This window comes from Beta vulgaris, chromosome 3 (genome assembly GCF_026745355.1).
Source record: "Beta vulgaris subsp. vulgaris cultivar EL10 chromosome 3, EL10.2, whole genome shotgun sequence".
NCBI lineage: Eukaryota > Viridiplantae > Streptophyta > Magnoliopsida > Caryophyllales > Amaranthaceae > Beta > Beta vulgaris.
The window spans coordinates 11383394-11402351 of NC_079204.1; the positions used below are offsets into that span (position 1 = coordinate 11383394).

General features: G+C 36.2%; 2 protein-coding genes across 2 annotated transcripts; both read left to right on the forward strand.

Moving 5' to 3' along the window:
• LOC104888662 (transketolase, chloroplastic) lies at window positions 1-4252 on the forward strand. The gene is made up of 7 exons (XM_010673689.4): window positions 1-531; window positions 1768-1858; window positions 1996-2101; window positions 2190-2472; window positions 2562-2710; window positions 2788-2941; window positions 3019-4252. The coding sequence occupies exons 1-7, from the start codon at window positions 55-57 to the stop codon at window positions 3976-3978; spliced, it is 2220 nt and encodes a 739-aa protein (XP_010671991.2). The 5' UTR covers window positions 1-54; the 3' UTR covers window positions 3979-4252.
• An 8356-nt stretch (window positions 4253-12608) lies between these two features.
• LOC104888695 (putative disease resistance protein RGA3) lies at window positions 12609-16481 on the forward strand. Its single transcript, XM_010673729.4, has 3 exons — window positions 12609-15767; window positions 15865-15941; window positions 16054-16481. Exons 1-2 carry the CDS (start codon window positions 12895-12897, stop codon window positions 15884-15886), a joined length of 2895 nt encoding a protein of 964 aa, XP_010672031.2. The 5' UTR covers window positions 12609-12894; the 3' UTR covers window positions 15887-15941; window positions 16054-16481.
• Window positions 16482-18958: the final 2477 nt, after the last annotated feature.

The following is an 18958-nucleotide window of genomic DNA, read 5'->3' on the forward strand; positions in this document are numbered from 1 at the left end:
CTTCATTTTTTTTTCTTCTCCCACCAAAAAACACTTTCTCTCTCCTAAACAACAATGGCAGCCTCAGCCTCATCATCCTTCACTCTCTCTCATCAAACCATCCTCTCCCACCCCAAAACCACCCCCGCCACCTCGATTGTTGTTCCGGTAAACTCCAAAGTCAACGGGGCGCTATTACTAAAGTCAAGACGGCGGCGCGTGGGGGGAGTGGGGCGCGTGGAGTCACGCGCCATCGTGGTGAGGGCTGCGGCTGTGGAGGCGTTGGAGACGACGGAGAAGGATCAGGTGGTTGAGAAGTCTGTGAATACTATAAGGTTTTTGGCTATTGATGCGGTAGAGAAGGCGAATTCGGGGCACCCGGGTTTGCCCATGGGTTGTGCACCCATGGGTCATATATTGTATGATGAGGTTATGCGCTATAATCCCAAAAACCCGTATTGGTTTAACCGTGACCGTTTTGTTTTATCTGCGGGTCATGGGTGTATGCTTCAGTATGCTCTTCTTCACCTTGCTGGTTATGACAGTGTCACGGTTAGTCTTTATAATTTTATGCTCGTCTTACTCTTTTATTTGTCACTAGATCTTAAGTTTTTTGATCGCTTTTTTTATTAGTTTCGATAAGTTCTAATAAGTTCCGATAAGTTTTGGGGCGTTTGGTATGATTAAAGGAAACGGAATGGACAGGATTTGGATAAAGAGGGGAAATAAAAATAATAATTGTTACCTCTAATAGTTGTTTGTATTCTAGTGGAATGGAAAGAGAAACAATTGAGAGGTTTGAGAGGTTTATGATTGAGGAAGGAAACATAATTTGGTGCTTCCCTTAGAAACGATATTTGTTATAACATTCATACCAAACAATTAGAAATGGAAATGCTTATTTGAATCCTTTTCCTACATCAAGTTTTTCTATACCAAACGCCCTCTTAGTAAGTTTCGATAAGTTTAAATTAGTTCGGATAAGTTCAGTTAGCAAAATTAAGGCGAAGAGAATGTATCCCTAGTGTTATTATGAAGCCATTCTATAGAGTCTGCCTAGTTTCATTTCCTATAAGAAAGATTAAGACGATAGTTTCAATAAAATTGTAATCTCAAACTACATGCGATTTAGTTTTCTAGTTTTTTTTGTTTATCTCATGTAATTTTTACTGAATTTGTATGATGAGGTTATGCGATATAATCCGAAAAAAGTACCTCAAACTAGAAAACTAAATCGCATGTAGTTTGAGGTAGTTAGAGGTAGAGCTGGCAATTCGTGTCAGTAGGTCGTGTTCGTGTTTGGTTTCGTGTTGATTTCGGTAGAATAGTTGATATAAACAGTAGAATAGTTGCATAGTAATTAATCGGGTTGAGTTCATGTCATTCGTTTTCGTGTCAGGTTCGTATTTCTCTCAGTAATTTCAGGTCGGGTTCGTGTCGTGTTATCAGGTCGTATCAGGATCTCCCGCCCTAGTTAGAGGTCCTCAAATTAGGTGGATCGGATTTAACTGAATTGTATCTCAAGGAACTTATTTTGAATCTTTGCAAGGCATTATAATGCAAGCTATAACTTCTGAATTCAGCAGAGTCACACTTCAAAACTGTCCATAAGAAAGTTGTATTCCAGCCATTTTATTATAAATTCAGTCACTTATTATTATCTATTGTGCTACTATTACAAGTTTAGGATACCAATTCTATAATTAATGCTCATAATTAGCCCCATAATCGTTGTTTATCCTATACATTCATCTAAGGTTTTGTACATTATGTGAACCACTGTAACAGGAAGAGGATTTGAAGACTTTCCGCCAATGGGGAAGCAGAATTCCTGGTCACCCAGAGAATTTTGAGACACCTGGAGTTGAAGTTACAACTGGTTGGCCTCATTTCTATTGATTAAACCTTGACAACTTACTTGACAATGAGAAACTCCAATAAAATATTGAGTAATGATAGTGATAAATTGAGGAAACCCCAGTGGATGGTAATCTCATTGCATTTGAAATTATGCAGGGCCACTTGGTCAGGGTATTGCCAATGGAGTTGGTTTGGCCCTCGCAGAGAAGCATTTGGCTGCTCGATTCAACAAGCCTGATGCTGAAATCATTGATCATTACACGTAAGACTAATATTTTCGATCTTCTCATTTGTATTCTTCGTGTTGGCAAGCTACAAGATTATTATACCTGCATTTTGTGAACTTTCAGATATGTCATTCTTGGTGATGGTTGCCAAATGGAAGGAATTGCGCAGGAAGCTTGCTCCCTTGCTGGTCACTGGGGGCTTGGGAAATTGATTGCATTCTATGATGATAACCACATTTCTATTGATGGTGATACTGCCATAGCCTTTACTGAGAGCGTTGATCAGCGTTTTGAGGCCCTTGGCTGGCATGTTATCTGGGTCAAGAATGGTAACACAGGGTATGATGAAATTCGTGCTGCTGTCAAGGAAGCTCAGTCAGTCACTGACAAACCCACTCTGATCAAGGTCCTTTGCGTTCTATTAATTGCATCTTTTGTAAGGCTTTTGCTGTTTACTCTTTTTTGCCTGATGATGAAATTATTTTGTATATGCAGGTTACCACCACCATCGGTTTTGGGTCTCCTAACAAGTCAAACTCATACAGTGTACACGGAAGTGCATTGGGTGCTAAGGAAGTTGAGGCTACGAGGCAAAACCTGGGCTGGCCGTATGAGCCATTCCACGTTCCAGAGGAAGTTAAGAAGTAAGCAACACTCAAATGCATTTCCGAACGCTTTTATTTGATGCCGACATTTGTGTTATAATCCTCGAATTTCACAGGCACTGGAGCCGCCATACTCCTGAGGGTGCCTCCTTGGAAGCTGAGTGGAATTCTAAGTTCGCAGAGTACGAGAAGAAGTACCCTGCTGAAGCAGCGGAGTTGAAGTCTATCATTACTGGTGAATTGCCAGCTGGCTGGGAGAAAGCACTTCCTGTGAGCAGCCACTTAAAAATTTCCCTTTCCTAGCTTAAAATGGCAAGATTTGCTAATGTTTACTCCCCTTTCTGCAGACTTATACACCTGAGACCCCAGGTGATGCAACCAGAAACTTATCACAACAGTGCTTGAACGCCCTTGCAAAGGTTCTTCCAGGACTCCTTGGTGGTAGTGCAGATCTTGCATCTTCTAACATGACCTTACTGAAGATGTTTGGAGACTTCCAAAAGGACACACCTGAAGAAAGGAATGTTCGGTTTGGTGTTAGAGAGCACGGAATGGGAGCCATTTGCAACGGCATTGCTCTTCACAGCCCAGGATTCATCCCTTACTGTGCTACCTTCTTTGTATTCACTGACTACATGAGAGGAGCAATGAGAATCTCAGCCTTGTCAGAAGCTGGAGTCATCTATGTTATGACCCATGATTCTATTGGGCTCGGAGAAGATGGACCCACTCATCAACCCATTGAGCACTTGGCAAGTTTCCGTGCAATGCCCAACATTCTAATGCTCCGCCCAGCTGACGGAAACGAGACTGCTGGTGCATACAAAGTTGCTGTTGAAAACAGAAAGACACCATCTATTCTTGCTCTTTCTAGACAAAAACTTCCCAACCTTCCTGGAACTTCCATTGAAGGAGTTGAGAAAGGAGGGTACACTATCACAGACAACTCTTCAGGTAACAAGCCTGATGTTATTCTGATTGGAACTGGTTCGGAACTGGAAATTGCTGCTAAAGCTGGTGATGAGCTAAGAAAAGAAGGAAAATCTGTTAGAGTTGTATCATTTGTATCTTGGGAGTTGTTTGATCAGCAATCCGATGAATACAAGGAGAGCGTCCTTCCTGCTGCAGTTACAGCAAGAGTAAGCATTGAAGCTGGATCAACTTTCGGATGGCAGAAGATTGTGGGGTCGAAGGGGAAGGCCATCGGTATTGACAAGTTTGGACAGAGTGCACCAGCTGGAAAAATTTACAAGGAGTATGGTATCACAGCTGAGGCAGTTATTGAAGCTGCGAAATCAGTTTGTTAAGTCACTCATGGCTCCTGTTTCCATTTTTGTTAACTCAAGTAGACAAGGCTCCTGGTGAATCTAGTGAGTACTGTACCAACTTTTAGTCCCATTTGTCAAGATAAAACTTAATTCTAAGGCCTTCTTATAGTATAAATGTTTGTTGATTTGTATTAAAGAAAATTTCATCCAATTCGTAATATGGACCAACTCAATTCTGTACAAGGATAAATAATGACAGTGAAGCGGATATGTGATTATGTGAATTAAGCAGTTTTTCCACCCCTTCATTTTATCAGATTGTCTCATCCTTTTTGTTTCTATAGAAGTGTGCTATTGGGTTATATAGACATGTCTTCATCCTTAGTATATATTTGTATTTAATATTCCCTCCGTTCCAAAATATAGTTTATGTTTTTATTTCGAGAGTCAAATTTTAAAAACTTTGATCACATACTCTCACTAATGTATATAAAAAAAACATATTCATGTGAAGTCTTGTTAGATTCGGCTTGATGTGTACATTCATAATATAAACTTTTTATATTTTCTACTAATACGAAATAGAAGATATTGTAGGTCAAATGTACGTCTTGAAGACTATGTAAAAAGAAACAAGAACTATATTTTGGGACGGTGGGAGTAGTATTCACTTGAATGGACCATATTGCTTTTAGAGCTTATACTTGTCGAATTGAGATATACTAGTATTACCTATTAAAGTAGGTGTTTTGCAGAGAACAAGTATGGACTTCATTGTAGTACTTAATAACAAAAAGCTAGGCACATCTAGTAAAAGTAGTATGAGAGTAAGAGATAACTCAGTCTTGAGTAACTTTCCTATTTTCAAGAGGTTTTTGGGAACGATTCTCAACCTTGGCAAGTTGAGTCTCCTTTATTCTCCAAAACTTGTCAAGGTTTATTCTTATCAAAATAAATCTAGTAAAAGTAGTATTATCAACATGAATATGTACCATTTACTATGGTTTTCAATGTCGGATCGAATTTTTAGCAAATTAAAATGGAATAATAACTTTTTCATATTCCTGGAAAAGTTGTATTAAGGCCACTTTTTTTCTGAGGGGAAAAGTAAGCTACCATCAATTTATAGACAAATTGTCCATGAGTACATAGCGTGCTACTTCATAGGGAGTGGTTTTCCCAGATTTGCTCATTACTAAAGGGAACTAGCTTAGCTAAATGATGAGTTATAAAGTTAGGAAAAAGAAGTACATGAAGAGAACATCACAGAGGACATAATCTAGATCCGAAAGGAAGGTAACACTCTTCGACAGACAATTGCTAACACCTTAACAATCTGAGTCGAGGATGGCATCCTTTAGCCCAAACGTTTACCTAACCGAACAACCATCACAACGTCTTTTGCTTCAGCTATTTCCGGAACCTAAAAGGCTTTCGTATGCCTCGAAGCCGCAAAAAAAACACCACCATTAGAGCCACGGGCAACAACACCAATACCCACCCAACCTTCTATCGTTAGGGTAGGATCGACATTGATTTTCACAATGCCCACAGGAGGGGCTACCCATGCATGTCTTGGGACTGGCAGCTTTCGACCCATGACGGTGATATATACGAGCAGTTAGGGGTGAAAGTTATTCGAACAAAAACCGAAATCCAATACAATCCAAAGCGAATTACTAATTCGGATTGGACTCGGACTATGTTCGGATTGCTTCTTTTTTTAAAAAAAATCGGCTTTAATTTTCGGATTGGATTGGATTGAGGGTAATTGGATCAAAAATCCAAAATAACTGAATAGTAAATAGGCTCTATAATTTATATTTGTGATTGAGCTTAAGTGATACTTTTTTATTTATGAAAAAGCCTAAATGTTCTGTTAGCCCTTCCCTTCCCTTAAAAGTTAAACCATAACTTGGTGCTGTAAAGTTTAACCTGTTGTGTAGTTGAACCTATTGTTATGCTATTATTGAACCTTCTATTGTATTAAGATATGAGTTTGTAATTAATTATGAGTTACTAATGACTTATTAGTTGTTATAGTTTATTATGGGATTGTATAATTTACTTCTATTATCGAACACTTTATTTGATGCTCGCGTCAAATTTATTTTATCGAAAAGATAGATTTTAAAAAAATTAAATAATTCGGATCGGATCTAATCTAGTTGTTGAAAATTCAAATTGGATTGGTTAGACTCAAACTCTAATTGATTTGGATTTGGATTGAAAAATTAAGATTCAAATTTTATTCGAATCAGATTGGATTAGGCTTAAGAGGATTTGGATAAGGAGGGGAAATGGAAATAATAACCGTTACCTTTGATAGTTGTTTGGTATCCTAGTGGAATGGAAACAATTGAGAGGTTTATGATTGAGGAAGGAAACGTGCGTGATTTGTTTCCACTAGTTTGATAAGGGTAACAAATGGGGGAATTTTGTTTCCCTCCGGAAACGGTATTTGTTACTTAGCACTCATACCAAACAATTAGAAATGGAAATGCTTAATTGAATCCGTTTCCTACATCAAGATTTTCCATACCAAACACCCTCTAAATCCAAACAATACACCGAACTTTCACTACTATAAGCTGTATAAGTGCCATACTCCGCCACCAGTCCTATCACACGATCAATGAGGACTTGGTTTGAAGTCCATTTGCTTTGAGAAACCCATCGGTTTCTTTGACCCCATATACACCAAGCCAGAAAGCCCCCCTTCATAATCATCTTATTGTCAAGTTTCCTCATGCTAGATAATATTTAGGACAACTTTTCTCACTGATCTAGGATATATTTTGCATAGATTTATTATTGAGAATATACGGTATCCTAAAGATATGATAATATCTTTAGGATATGTTATTATCTATGGAAAATATTATGTGAAGAACATTTCTAGTAAATATTAAAAATAAGATATCTTTTAGAGATAATTACCTGGTAAGAGGAGTCCTTTATACTTCTATATATAATGTACTCATAATTTATTATGCAAGACATTATATATATTAGGAGTATAAAGGACTCCTCGTACTAGGTAATTATCTCTAAAAGATATATTATTTCTAATACTTACTAGAAATATTCTTCACATAATATTTTCCATAGATAATAACATATCCTAAAGATATTATCATATCTTTAGGATACCGTATATTCTCAATATTTATTGTTATATCTTTATGGGGTTTCACAATATCTAACACTTCCAACTAGCAACCAGGTTGCACATTGTAATGTTTGGAGCAATAACACCCATAGTCTCGCAATCACAATTCCTCCACAACACTGTTTCATGTGGCCACTCAATAGAGTTATGACATGGGCATCTGTTTCCGTTTCTCCACAACCCCATGGACATAAGCATCTTCAATGAGGTGACGATGTTTAAGAAGGGCATCTGTTTTAAGGCAACTTTATTGTAGTGCTTAATAACAAAAGGCTAGGTAAATCTAGTAAAACTAGTATTGTCAACATATCCTTTTATTGAGGAATTTGGTATTAATTACTAGAGTTTGTCTTGTAAAAGACCGTCTACTTTTATAGGCAATGGTAAGCCCAATATTAAAAGGAAAATTAGCCCAATAGTAACTAGGTTAGTTTGTTCCGATGACTAGTTTAATCCATTTAGTAACTAGGTCTACTTTTATATTAAAATTAGACCATCTCTTTTAATAATTTTTGTAATTACTATAGAATATGTACCATTTACTATGGTTTTCAATATCGGATAGAATTTTTAGCAAATAAAATGGAATAATTGCTTTTTCATATTCCTGAAAAAGTTGTTTTCAAAAATGGAATATCAGATAGAATTTTTCATTGAGAAACTTGTATTGATTATGTAACAATCACCGCGGATTTCAATGTCTAATCGAATTTCAGCAAACAAAAACGGAATAATAGCTTTTTCATATTCATGGAAAAGTTGTTTCAAGGCAACCTTTTCATAAGATATGTCGCAACTTTAATTAATGGGCAATGGTCATTATGCACGTACGTACGCAGATGGTTAAAAACTTATATGAACTTGGGTCTATACTAAATTAATGTCGACCTAACGCTTATACAATTAATTTATGAAAAAATGGTCAATATAGTGAAAACACTCATAAAGTTGAAAACTGAAAACAGAAGATCTAGGCCATTGAATAACTTAATTAGATGATCCTGCGGCTGGGAATTATTGTGTGCCATTACTGTCATGCACAAGACCACGACCCAACTTTTGCAATTCCCTTTCTCTCTCCGGACCACAAATTCATCATACAACATTGGAGAATCTCCATTTTCTCTTTCCTCTCACCATTTGATTTCTAGAAACTTAAGCAAATTCATGGTAGGTATGCATAATTCAAAGGCAAAATCTGCCATTTCAGATGAATTAATATATTCTAATAATGCTTGAATTCGAACCCTAGAAAACTTGTGGGTTGTGGATTGAACAAACCAATGGCGAAAACAAAGAACACCGCCATAGCAACAACGAGCTCCCATCTCGTCAATGGAAACCTATCTTCTAATCGAGGCTTCTTACTTGACGGAGAATCCTCGAGTTTCACGCTCTCCTCGTCTCGGAACCTCGCTTCATCTCCTCCACCTCCAATCAGAATCCTCGGCGCCACCATTGTTTTGTTCTTCAATTAAACCTTCATTCCTGAATCGAATTACAGAAAATCGACATTGCAATTAAATCTAAGCTTTAATTGAATGCACTAATCCACTCAATCGTATATGAAGCACCAAAAGAACAGTATTATATGATGCCTTGATTCGATGAACTCGATTTCTCTCTGTGTATCGCTGGATTTTTGGTATCCTGATTTTTTATTATGAGAGTTGAGGGAGAAAAAGAAGGTTCAAGAAGATGAAGGTTGAAGAAGAAGGTAGGGGGATATCAAGACTTAAAAGTTACTGTAATACTATTAGTTAAAGTTCCCCTTATAATATTCAAAGTTATCCTTACAATACTCAAAGTTGCCCTAGAAAGATGAAAATTAATTATGACATAATAAAGTTATCCTAAACGTACTAAAAGTCACCCTTATAATATATAAAGTTGGCCTTGAAATATATAAAGTTATCCTTAATATAATGAAGTTACCCTAAAACAGGCAAAAGTTACCCCTAAAGTATATAAAGTTACCCTAAAAATGGTAAAAGTTACCCTTGTTTTCAGTTTTCACATAAGTGAGTCACGTGAGTTGCTTGTGACTCGGGTTTTGCTTCATTTGAACCCTTTCCCATCCCTACCCACCTGAACCACACCTGACCTCACCGCCACCCACCTGAACCACCCGACCCCCACTCACCTCACTTGAACCACCAGACCCATAATTTGTTTCTCTATTCACCAAACCCTAAACCCACCAATGTCAACCACATCACCACCACCACCAACATCGAAAACCAAACCCAATATATATATATATATATATATATATATATATTATATATATATATATATTATATATATATATATTATATATATATATATATATATATATATATATATATATATATATATATATATATATATATATATGTCTCTCCTTATTTAAATCATTTCACTTGGTGGTGGTGGTGCATTTTGAGTGATTTGGTTCAAATTTGATTGTGATGTCGAATCGAATTGGGGTTCGAATTTGATGGCGGATGTGGTTTGAATAGTGGGTTTGAATTTTGAAGGTGGTGTGGTGGTTTGTTTTTGGGTTCAAATGGTAGTGTATGTGCTTTTTGTGGTGATGGTGTTTTTTGGGTTCAAATGTTGGTTGTGGTGTAGTATTTTTCTAGGTTTTGATGTTTTTTTTGGGATGAATGGTGGTTGTCGGTGGGAGCATCGCGGGGCATGACTAGCAGTTAGTTTTGCTGGCGGTGTGAGGGTTGAAGATGATGCAGGGTATTATGGGTAACAATTAGGGGGAAATGAAGGGAAAATGGCTGAAATTAAGCAAAGTACAAGTCAACGTCGGTAACCGGCTGGTCAATGTCAAAAAAGGATCAAGGTTGTTCCTCACAAAAAAAATTACATTTAAGGTCTTAATTTGCCAAAAAAATTTTAAAAGGTTGTCTCTCACAAAATGTGATATATATAAAAGGTTTCTTTTGGCAAATTTTCTTAAAAATTAAAATATTGTGTTGATTGTCGACTCTACAACATGAAGTATAACAAAACCCATAGCTACACACTAAAAGGCAAGACTAATCTTTTCTTCTTTTTCTTTTATTACATCATTTGTACTTTTACACTATTGACACAATTTACGCTCCTTTGATTATCTTTTGTTATTGAAACATAAAAAATATAGTCAAGTCATGTAGGGTCTTGTTAAATTTCTCGTTATGTACCTTAAAGATACCATTTTTAAAAAAAAATAGATATCAAAAAACACCAAATTTTATATATATTTACTAAAACTCCATATAATTAGAGACATTGACAAGCGTAAAACCTTGTATGGTGGGAGATTGATACTACCTCCGTATTTTTTAACCATTTGCTTTTGTGTCATTATTCATCAACCAACTTTGTTAAACTATCTCGCATCATTATATAAGAAAAACATGTCAAGTGGGATCTTGTTAGATTCGTCTCGATGCAAAGATTCCAAATATCAAATTTTTTTAATTTTTACTTACACCAAATAAGAGATATTAACGTTTAAAGAAGCGTCTCGCAAATGGTGCAACTAAAGAAATACAGAGGTAGTATATTTACCTATTTGGTAAGTAGTATAAAAGAAATACTACCTTCATTTCATATTATTTGCAACGATTAAACATTTTCAACTCACACTTTATGTCATATCGTTGCAAATAGTATAAACCAGAGGTAGTAGAAGATTTTAAAAATTATTAATACGGTTGAGTTGGACTCCACTACTTTTACAAAAATTCTTATATACGGCCGGCCACATTAGAAATTTCGCATGTGGCCGACACATATATAAGCTCAGGTGGAAATTAGCGCTTCTTCTCCTGCGTGATTATCCCTGAATTACATACCAAACTCTTCTCTCTCAGGGTTGAAGCCGACGACGGCATTACTTCCCCTGGACCTCTTCAATACTTTTTAACATTTTCTCTCTCCTCCATTGAAGGAGGCTTCACTCGTTTTCTCTCTTCTTCTTCTCTTTCTTTTCAATCTCTGAAAAACTCTTGCATTTGATATCTATCTTGTATTTTCTCTCTCTATTTTCTAAATTGTTATCTTTGAGAGGAAAAGAGTTTTAAGATTGAATTGGATAAGTTAACTTGGGGATTTTAAATGAAAGTTAGTTTAACGTTTGCTTCGATTTGGGGATTTCATCTGAGTAACCTCCTTTGTTCATATCAGTAACCTTATTTATTCATACCATATCATATACCAGTATTCTCATTTGTTCATATGAGTAACCTTAAAATATTATAGAGTATCCTTAAAATATTGTTGAAGTAACCTCGTTTAATACTATGAGTAACCTCATTTAATTTTATGAGTAACCTTGTTTGATCTTATAAGTAACCTCGTTTAATCATACTATTAACCACATTTATTTGTACGAGTAACCTCATTTAATCATACAAGTAACCCCAATTGTTCACACAAGTAACCCCCTTTTTATTAATACGAGCTAGTAACCTCATTCGTTTATAAAGAGTAATCCTATATATTCATACCGATAACCTCATTTTGTTCACATAAGTAAACCTATTTTATTTGCATCGGTACCCCCAATTGTTCATATAAGTAAACCCCTACTTATTAATACGAGTAACCCCATTCGTTCAACAAGAGTAAGCCACTTATTCATACTAGTAACCCCATTTAATCATATGCGTAACCGTACCTCATTTTGTTTATATCAGTAACCCCATTTTATTCGTATTAGTAAAAAAATGTTCATACAAGTAACCCTCACTTATTAATAACAGTAAACTCATTCGTTCATAAAGAGTTATATACTAGTAAACTCATTTAATCATATGAGCAGCCATATTTGTAATTTGTTCACATAGGTAATTCCATTTTACTTCTAAGAGTAACCAAATTTCTTTATAGGAGTGACATCCTTTTATTGTTAAAAGTAACTACATACTCATAAAATTAACTCCATTTGTTCATAAGAGTTTGTGCATAAGAGTCAACTTCAAAAGGCCATATCTCACAGAACACTTAATATTTTGGGAAGATTCAAGTTGGAGATGAAAATTCGGTTCGATAGCTATCCAAGCCTGGTCAAAAGCTCGATTCCGATGAGATCCGAGTGAGATATGACCATTTGAAAATGAGCCGACGGGTTGACAGGGTATTGCGTGCGGCCACACTTGTAATTTCGCGTGTGGCTGGTCACACACAAAACGCGCTGTTTATTGTATCTCTAGTGGTAGATTACACATTGGATGAAATTTTTTTTACCATATGATGCAAATACGCAATGGAGAAAATAGCATAGGAAACTCATTTAGAAAGTGCAGAAAGCTATACGTTGTTGTATCGGTTAAGCAATATGTTAATCATCTTAGGAACACAGGACACTAGCTGGATTGTGATTTCTACGTTCCTGAGTAAAGCAAAGAATCTCTCAGAAAAATAGTGACGCAAAGATTCCAGTGTGAAACTGAAATATCACTCTTTATAATTTATAAATAGCCTCATATATAACTCATCACCACCCATCCAAGTATTCAACCATAAATAGCAATCCTTTGTGTTGCTAATTCCATTTCTTGCTTTCCCTCACTCCTTGAAAAATCTCTCAATGGCTGAGTTCGGAATTTCGATTGCTGAAAAACTTATGGAAGCGATTGGGAGTGAGATGATCAAAGAGATTTGCGACTTGTGGGGCTACAAATCTCAACTTGAAGAGCTCAAAGACAATGTGTCGACCATCAAGAAAGTGCTCCTTGATGTAGCTGAAGCTAAGCGAGAGCTATCAAACGAAGAACAAGACTTCACCGAGAAGCTCAAGGATGCTGTTTATGATGCTGATGATCTATTTGATGAGCTTCATACACTGGCTGAGCTACAAACAACTTAAACCATTAAGCAAGCGCGGTAAGTTCTTTGAAAAGGTACGTTGCTTCTTCTCTTCTAAGAACCAGGTAGGTCAAGCTTACAGGATATCTCGTGAGGTTAAGAACATTATGAAGAGGTTAGATGATGTTGCCCATATCCATAACCGATATAGGTTTCATGTTGACTACAAACCTATCAGTAGGAGAACAGATCTCGGAACTTGTTCTTATGTAGATCCACATAAGATTGTTGGGAGGGAGAATGATAAGGAGGCCATCATAGATTTGTTACTAAATCCCAATGTGAATGAAGATTTTTGTTCCTTGACTATAGTAGGTGTTGGAGGGATGGGAAAAACTGTTGTCGCGCAACTTTTGTATGATGATGAAAATGTTATAAAGGAGTTTCCTACTAGGATTTGGGTTTGTGTCTCTGATCACATTGAGGAGAGCTTTGATGAGAACGAAGTCCTTTGTAAGATTTTAGAATCAACTACTCGGCAAAAAATTGATCGCACCTCGATGGAATTGATTCAATATCAATTTCAACAGGAATTAAGAGGAAAGAAGTACTTACTTGTCCTTGATGATGTATGGAATGAGGATCGTGAGAAGTGGCTTAAGTTGGAAAGTTTCTTAATGTTGGGTCATCGGAGTAGTAAGATTGTTGTTACCACACGTTCTAAAAGGACGGCAGAAATCATAGGAAGCAAGCATACGTTCGAGTTAAAAGGTTTGTCTAAGGAACATTCATGGCAACTCTTTGAATTGATGGCATTTAAACAACGATCAGAAACTGATGAATACTCTCACGAATTCGTTGAGATTGGGAAAAATATTGTTGAAAAATGTTATGGAAGTCCTCTTGCTATAAGGGTCGTAGGAAGTCTACTATATGGTCAAGAAATTAGTAAGTGGCAATTGTTTGAAAACATTGGATTAGCAGAAATTAGGAAGGGTGATAATGATATCATGTCTGTATTAGAACTTAGTTACCACAATCTTGAACCCTCAATGAAGGCTTGTTTTAGTTATTGTGCAGTGTTTCCCAAGGATTTTAAAATAGAGAAGGAGATGCTGATTAGTCTTTGGATAGCCCATGGATTCGTTGTGCCGTTAGACGAAGGCCAAAGTATAGAAGATGCTGCCATGGAACATTTTATGATTTTGTTGCACAGATGTTTCTTTGAAAAGAAAGTGACGACATATAAAGATAGTGATGTCAATCCTATTAAAATCCATGACTTGTTGCACGATGTTGCTCAAAATGTGACGAAAGGGGAAATTCACGTGACGCACTCCATTAGCGATAACTTGGAAGATAAAGTTCGACATATACGTTATATCGGTGATAAATGTCCACAAATTAGCGCTATAGGTAGTAGTAAGCTTCGTTCTTTTTTTTGTTCGTCTAAGGAAACATCTTTTGCCGTGGATACATATGTAGAAAAATGGATATTTCTAAGGGTGTTAGACTTGTCTAGTTTAGGTATTAGAAGTCTGTCAGGTTCGATAGGTAAGTTGTTGCATTTAAGGTATCTTAATATGTCTTATAATGAAGATCTTGTGGGACTCCCAGATGAGATTAAAAAATTACATAATTTGCAGACATTACTTCTACGTTGCTGCAAAAGTTTGAGTGCGTTGCCAAAAGATTTTTGCCAATTGGTTAAACTTCGTCACTTGGATTTAAGTGGTTGTGATAAGTTGATTTGTATGCCTTCGGGCATGGATAAGCTGACTAGTCTTAAAGTGCTACCGAATTTCGTGGTGGGTGGTGAAAATTCAACTGCTCACAGTGATCATGATGAGCTTAAAGCCCTCAAATGTCTCACCGAGATAAGAGGAGAGCTTAGCATCAAAATTGGTGAACATTATAGAAGACCAGAAGCCATGATTGAGAAGAGCGGAGGGTATTTGAAGAGCATGAAACATCTGACGAGAGTTGGGATCTCATTTGAGAATAAACCGGGTAGATGTGTAGACCATGATGAAGCTGCAATGGAAGCCTTGGAGCCGCCTTCAAATCTGAAGCGATTAACCATCTACAACTACAAAGGCACAACAATTCCAAGGTGGGGAAGAGCAGTAGATAACTGGGCCATTTCCCTCTTTAGGCTTGTCGATATATCTCTTCAAGGTTGTTCAAATCTACAAGAGATGCCTATACTGAGTAAACTGCCAAATTTAAAAGCACTTGCTCTTCATTCTATGGATAAGTTGGAGTACATGGAGACGAACAACAACACCGACACAAGCAATGCAGACACAACAACGTTCTTCCCCTCACTTCTAACTCTTGGATTATATGGAATGCAAAAGTTGAAAGGATGGTGGAAAGAGGACCAACCAGGGGTCGATGATCATCGTCAGAGTTTCGGATTTCCCTTTCTACGTCAATTAACGATTGGGAGATGCCCGAATTTGACGACATTTCCTGCCTGTCCAAGTCTTGAAGAATTGGAATTGTATGACAACAAGATGCTGTGGAGTTCCTTTCCTCAAAACCTCCGCATTCTAAAATTCAAATACCTATCAAATATGACTAGTCTTCCGGAGGGAATTCAGTACTTGAGCTCCCTTCAAAGCCTCGAACTATTTAGGTGTGATAGAATAAAAGCCTTACCAGAATGGATAAGCTGCTTATCATCTCTTCAATCGTTGTCCATATATCGTTGTCTTGCCCTCAAAACACTTCCAGAAGCAATGCGAAACCTCACCACCCTTCAGAGACTTTACATAGGAAGATGCCGAGATCTAGAAGAAAGATGCAAAAAACCCAACGGAGAAGACTACCCTAAAGTTCAACACATTCCTAGCATATCATTGTAAGTAGTCACGTAAACATCAAATTAATTTAGCTTGCTTCTGTTTCCACATTATTCGTTTGTGTTTTGATTTACTTAAAAATCAACTTCAATTCAGGTCTATTGACGGTCGATACTGAAACTACAGAGGTGTTACACAGTTAGATTCTGGAAATAAATGACAACTAAAACAAGGTAAACTCTCCCCCATATCTTTCTATTTACCACTGTTTACTTTTGATGAATATTTTCTTTCGTTTTCCTTTATAATTATGTTCTAAAGGAACACTGTTGAACATTTTTGCAGCATATGGAGACAAGAAGTTGGTGAATCTGCTTCTAGCTTCCTATTTTAAATGCCAAAAATGGTAGTTCCAACTTCCCATGCTTGCAAAGAATGCACTAGCAATACAGCAGGTTATCTCGATAATTACAACTCGTCAATGAGATGGATGTTTCTGCTTCTGAGTTTTACAAATAACAACTAAATATTAAGCATGATGTTTTAAGTAGAATTTGAGCCTTTATTCCAAAAAGAGTAAGTGAGAAAGATAGAAAGTGGCTTACTGAATTGTAAATAGGTTGTCTATGTTTTTGGGCCTTTTGGCTTGGTGGAGTACCTTCCTACATCTCCCATTGGGTTTTGTAATAGATATTGATGTAAGGTGTTTGGTTTGACAAGTAGTGAAATCTCCTTTTATTGATGAAACAAAGTAACTTCCTCTGTTTTTGTTACTTGCATCATTTGTGTTGGCAGGACCAAAAAGAGGAGAGAGATAAATAAACAATATTCATGTGAACGATATAAGTAAACAAAAGCGGACGAAGTAACAAATAAAAAAACGAGTGCATTTTGGGTGTAGTATGTTAAAGCATAACTTATTGCATGTGTAATAACATTTTACATGTCCGAATTAATATAATTGTTTCATGTTACTATAAAACTCTTTTATGTCATTATTGGTGTGTTTCCATAACGTTTCCGCCAAAAAAAATTACCCTTTCCACCACGAAAACGTCTTCCCAGAACGTTTCCGCCATGGTGGAAATGTCACGTTTTCGTGGTGGAAAAGGTAATTTTTTTTGGTTTCTGCCGCTTGCTTCTGGTGGTTGCAGGGATTGGGATATAGGCTGCTGGTGGGGGTGGAGGGAGGTGGGGTGAAGGCCTGCTGGTGGTTGGTGGAGGAGGTGGTTGCATGTGGGGATGGAGGTGGTGGTCTCGGAAAAGAAAAGAAAAAAAGGGAAGGGTAAAGTTGGAAATGTTTGGTTGGGAACAGGCGATTCTAAGAAGTTTTGGGACGATGTTTAGCGTTCAAAATGATGAATTGACTTTGGTAGTTCCTGTATGAGATGATTTTACGGTAAGACAAAAGTCACTTATTCTGTATAATATAGGCAACTTTTATGATTAACTAATAGATAAGTTGGATGATGTCGTTTTATCTTATGGCATAAGGTTGTTCAGTACACCTGAATTTGGAACCGGCCTAATATATATTTAGTGTAACCTTAAGTCAAAGGATGGAAAATATAATTTTATCATATTGAAAATCAGGTAATTGCTACTACTATTAATACGATAAAAAAAACGTCTTAAATTGATAAGAAATATGCAGAAACTAAACATTTATGTATAAATTAATAAAATAATACATTATTGAAATTACAAAATTTCATCTCAACCAAGACACTTTCATATTAATATATGATAATGAATAAATAATCTTGAATTAGTCTTGCGTGGACCACATCCGTTCATATAATATAGTGATTTAAATAATGTGGCAAAGAGTAATGTTGTAACTTAAAAAAAGGGGAAATATCAATTAGGCTCGCCGGTGTGAATGTGTAAACTCACCCTAAGCTTGCTTGTGAGCTGTGACTTGGGAGGTGTGTCTTATTATAGTCGGGGACTCGGGTCTCGGGGTGCTATCTGTGAATGTGTGATTGTACAAAAGTTCGAGCAATGACTGGAAACAATCAGTCAATAAGACAAGGACCTACCACGCACCTCTATGCTGCTTACTTTCACGATTTTTTTAGTCAAGAAGACAAGGACTTAACACCTCTGCTGGTTACTTCTATAAATTTACAATCAATTTGACAAGATCAACACATCTATTATTACCTTTTTAATGCATGTGAATATTAATAAATATCTTGAGAGTATGTATTGAGCCTATTGACTAAGTCGATCAAAGATAAGATTAACTAGTAATTAGCCATTACCTTTTTTAATGCATGTGAATATTGTTAAATATTTTGAGAGTCGTAATTAGCCATTACCTTTTTTAATGCATGTGAATATTGTTAAATATTTTGAGAGTATGTATTGAGCCTATTGACTAAGTCGATCAAAGATAAGATCAACTAGTAATTAGCCATAAGGGAAGTAGTTGGTGATAGCATACTGGTATTGGTATCACTTTCGATCATAGTAATTATGGGATCAAATCTCACCCCATGTAAAGAAGAATTATCAATTCTTCCCCTATCTATAAGAGATTTCACCTTCTCTTATCTTATAGCCAAAATAGGTATTGAAAAATGATAATTGAACCCTTTCCTATTTTTACCAAATAAAAAAAACTTCGCGACTTTTATATCTCACAACAATCAATCCCAAGGATAGGAATATTGACTCATAAAAGAGTTAGGACATTAATAGTGAATCAACCCTTCAAATGACCCAAGGCAAGGTCTCGTTGTTCGTTCAGCGATTCAGATTCGATATAAAAATACCTATTCAATATCAATCTTTGGAAACAATAAGTTTATGATTTTTTTAATTTGGTTATTATTTTTTATAATAACCACTTTATGTTTTATCCACTTTGAAAATAACCACCTTATACTTTTATTTATTTTACCACCTTAACTTTACTAATTTCTTAATTTTTACAATTTAACGTCTTCCGTATATTTTTCCATCTTACGTGACTCTACCTATTAGATTTCTCTCAATTTTACCCTATAACTCCACAATTCTTCCATTATTCCTCCTCAAATCTTGCCTATATATAATATCAAATCTCTCTCAATTGTCAAAATTATTCTAACTAGATCTACAATAAAAAGAGAAAATTCATATATCGACATTGTAATTCAATGTATAATGAAATTTCAAAGACAACCCGCAACTATTGGAGGACAGAGAGGAAGAAAAGGAGGGAAAATAAATGACATTTTAGACGGACAATGATTGATGATGA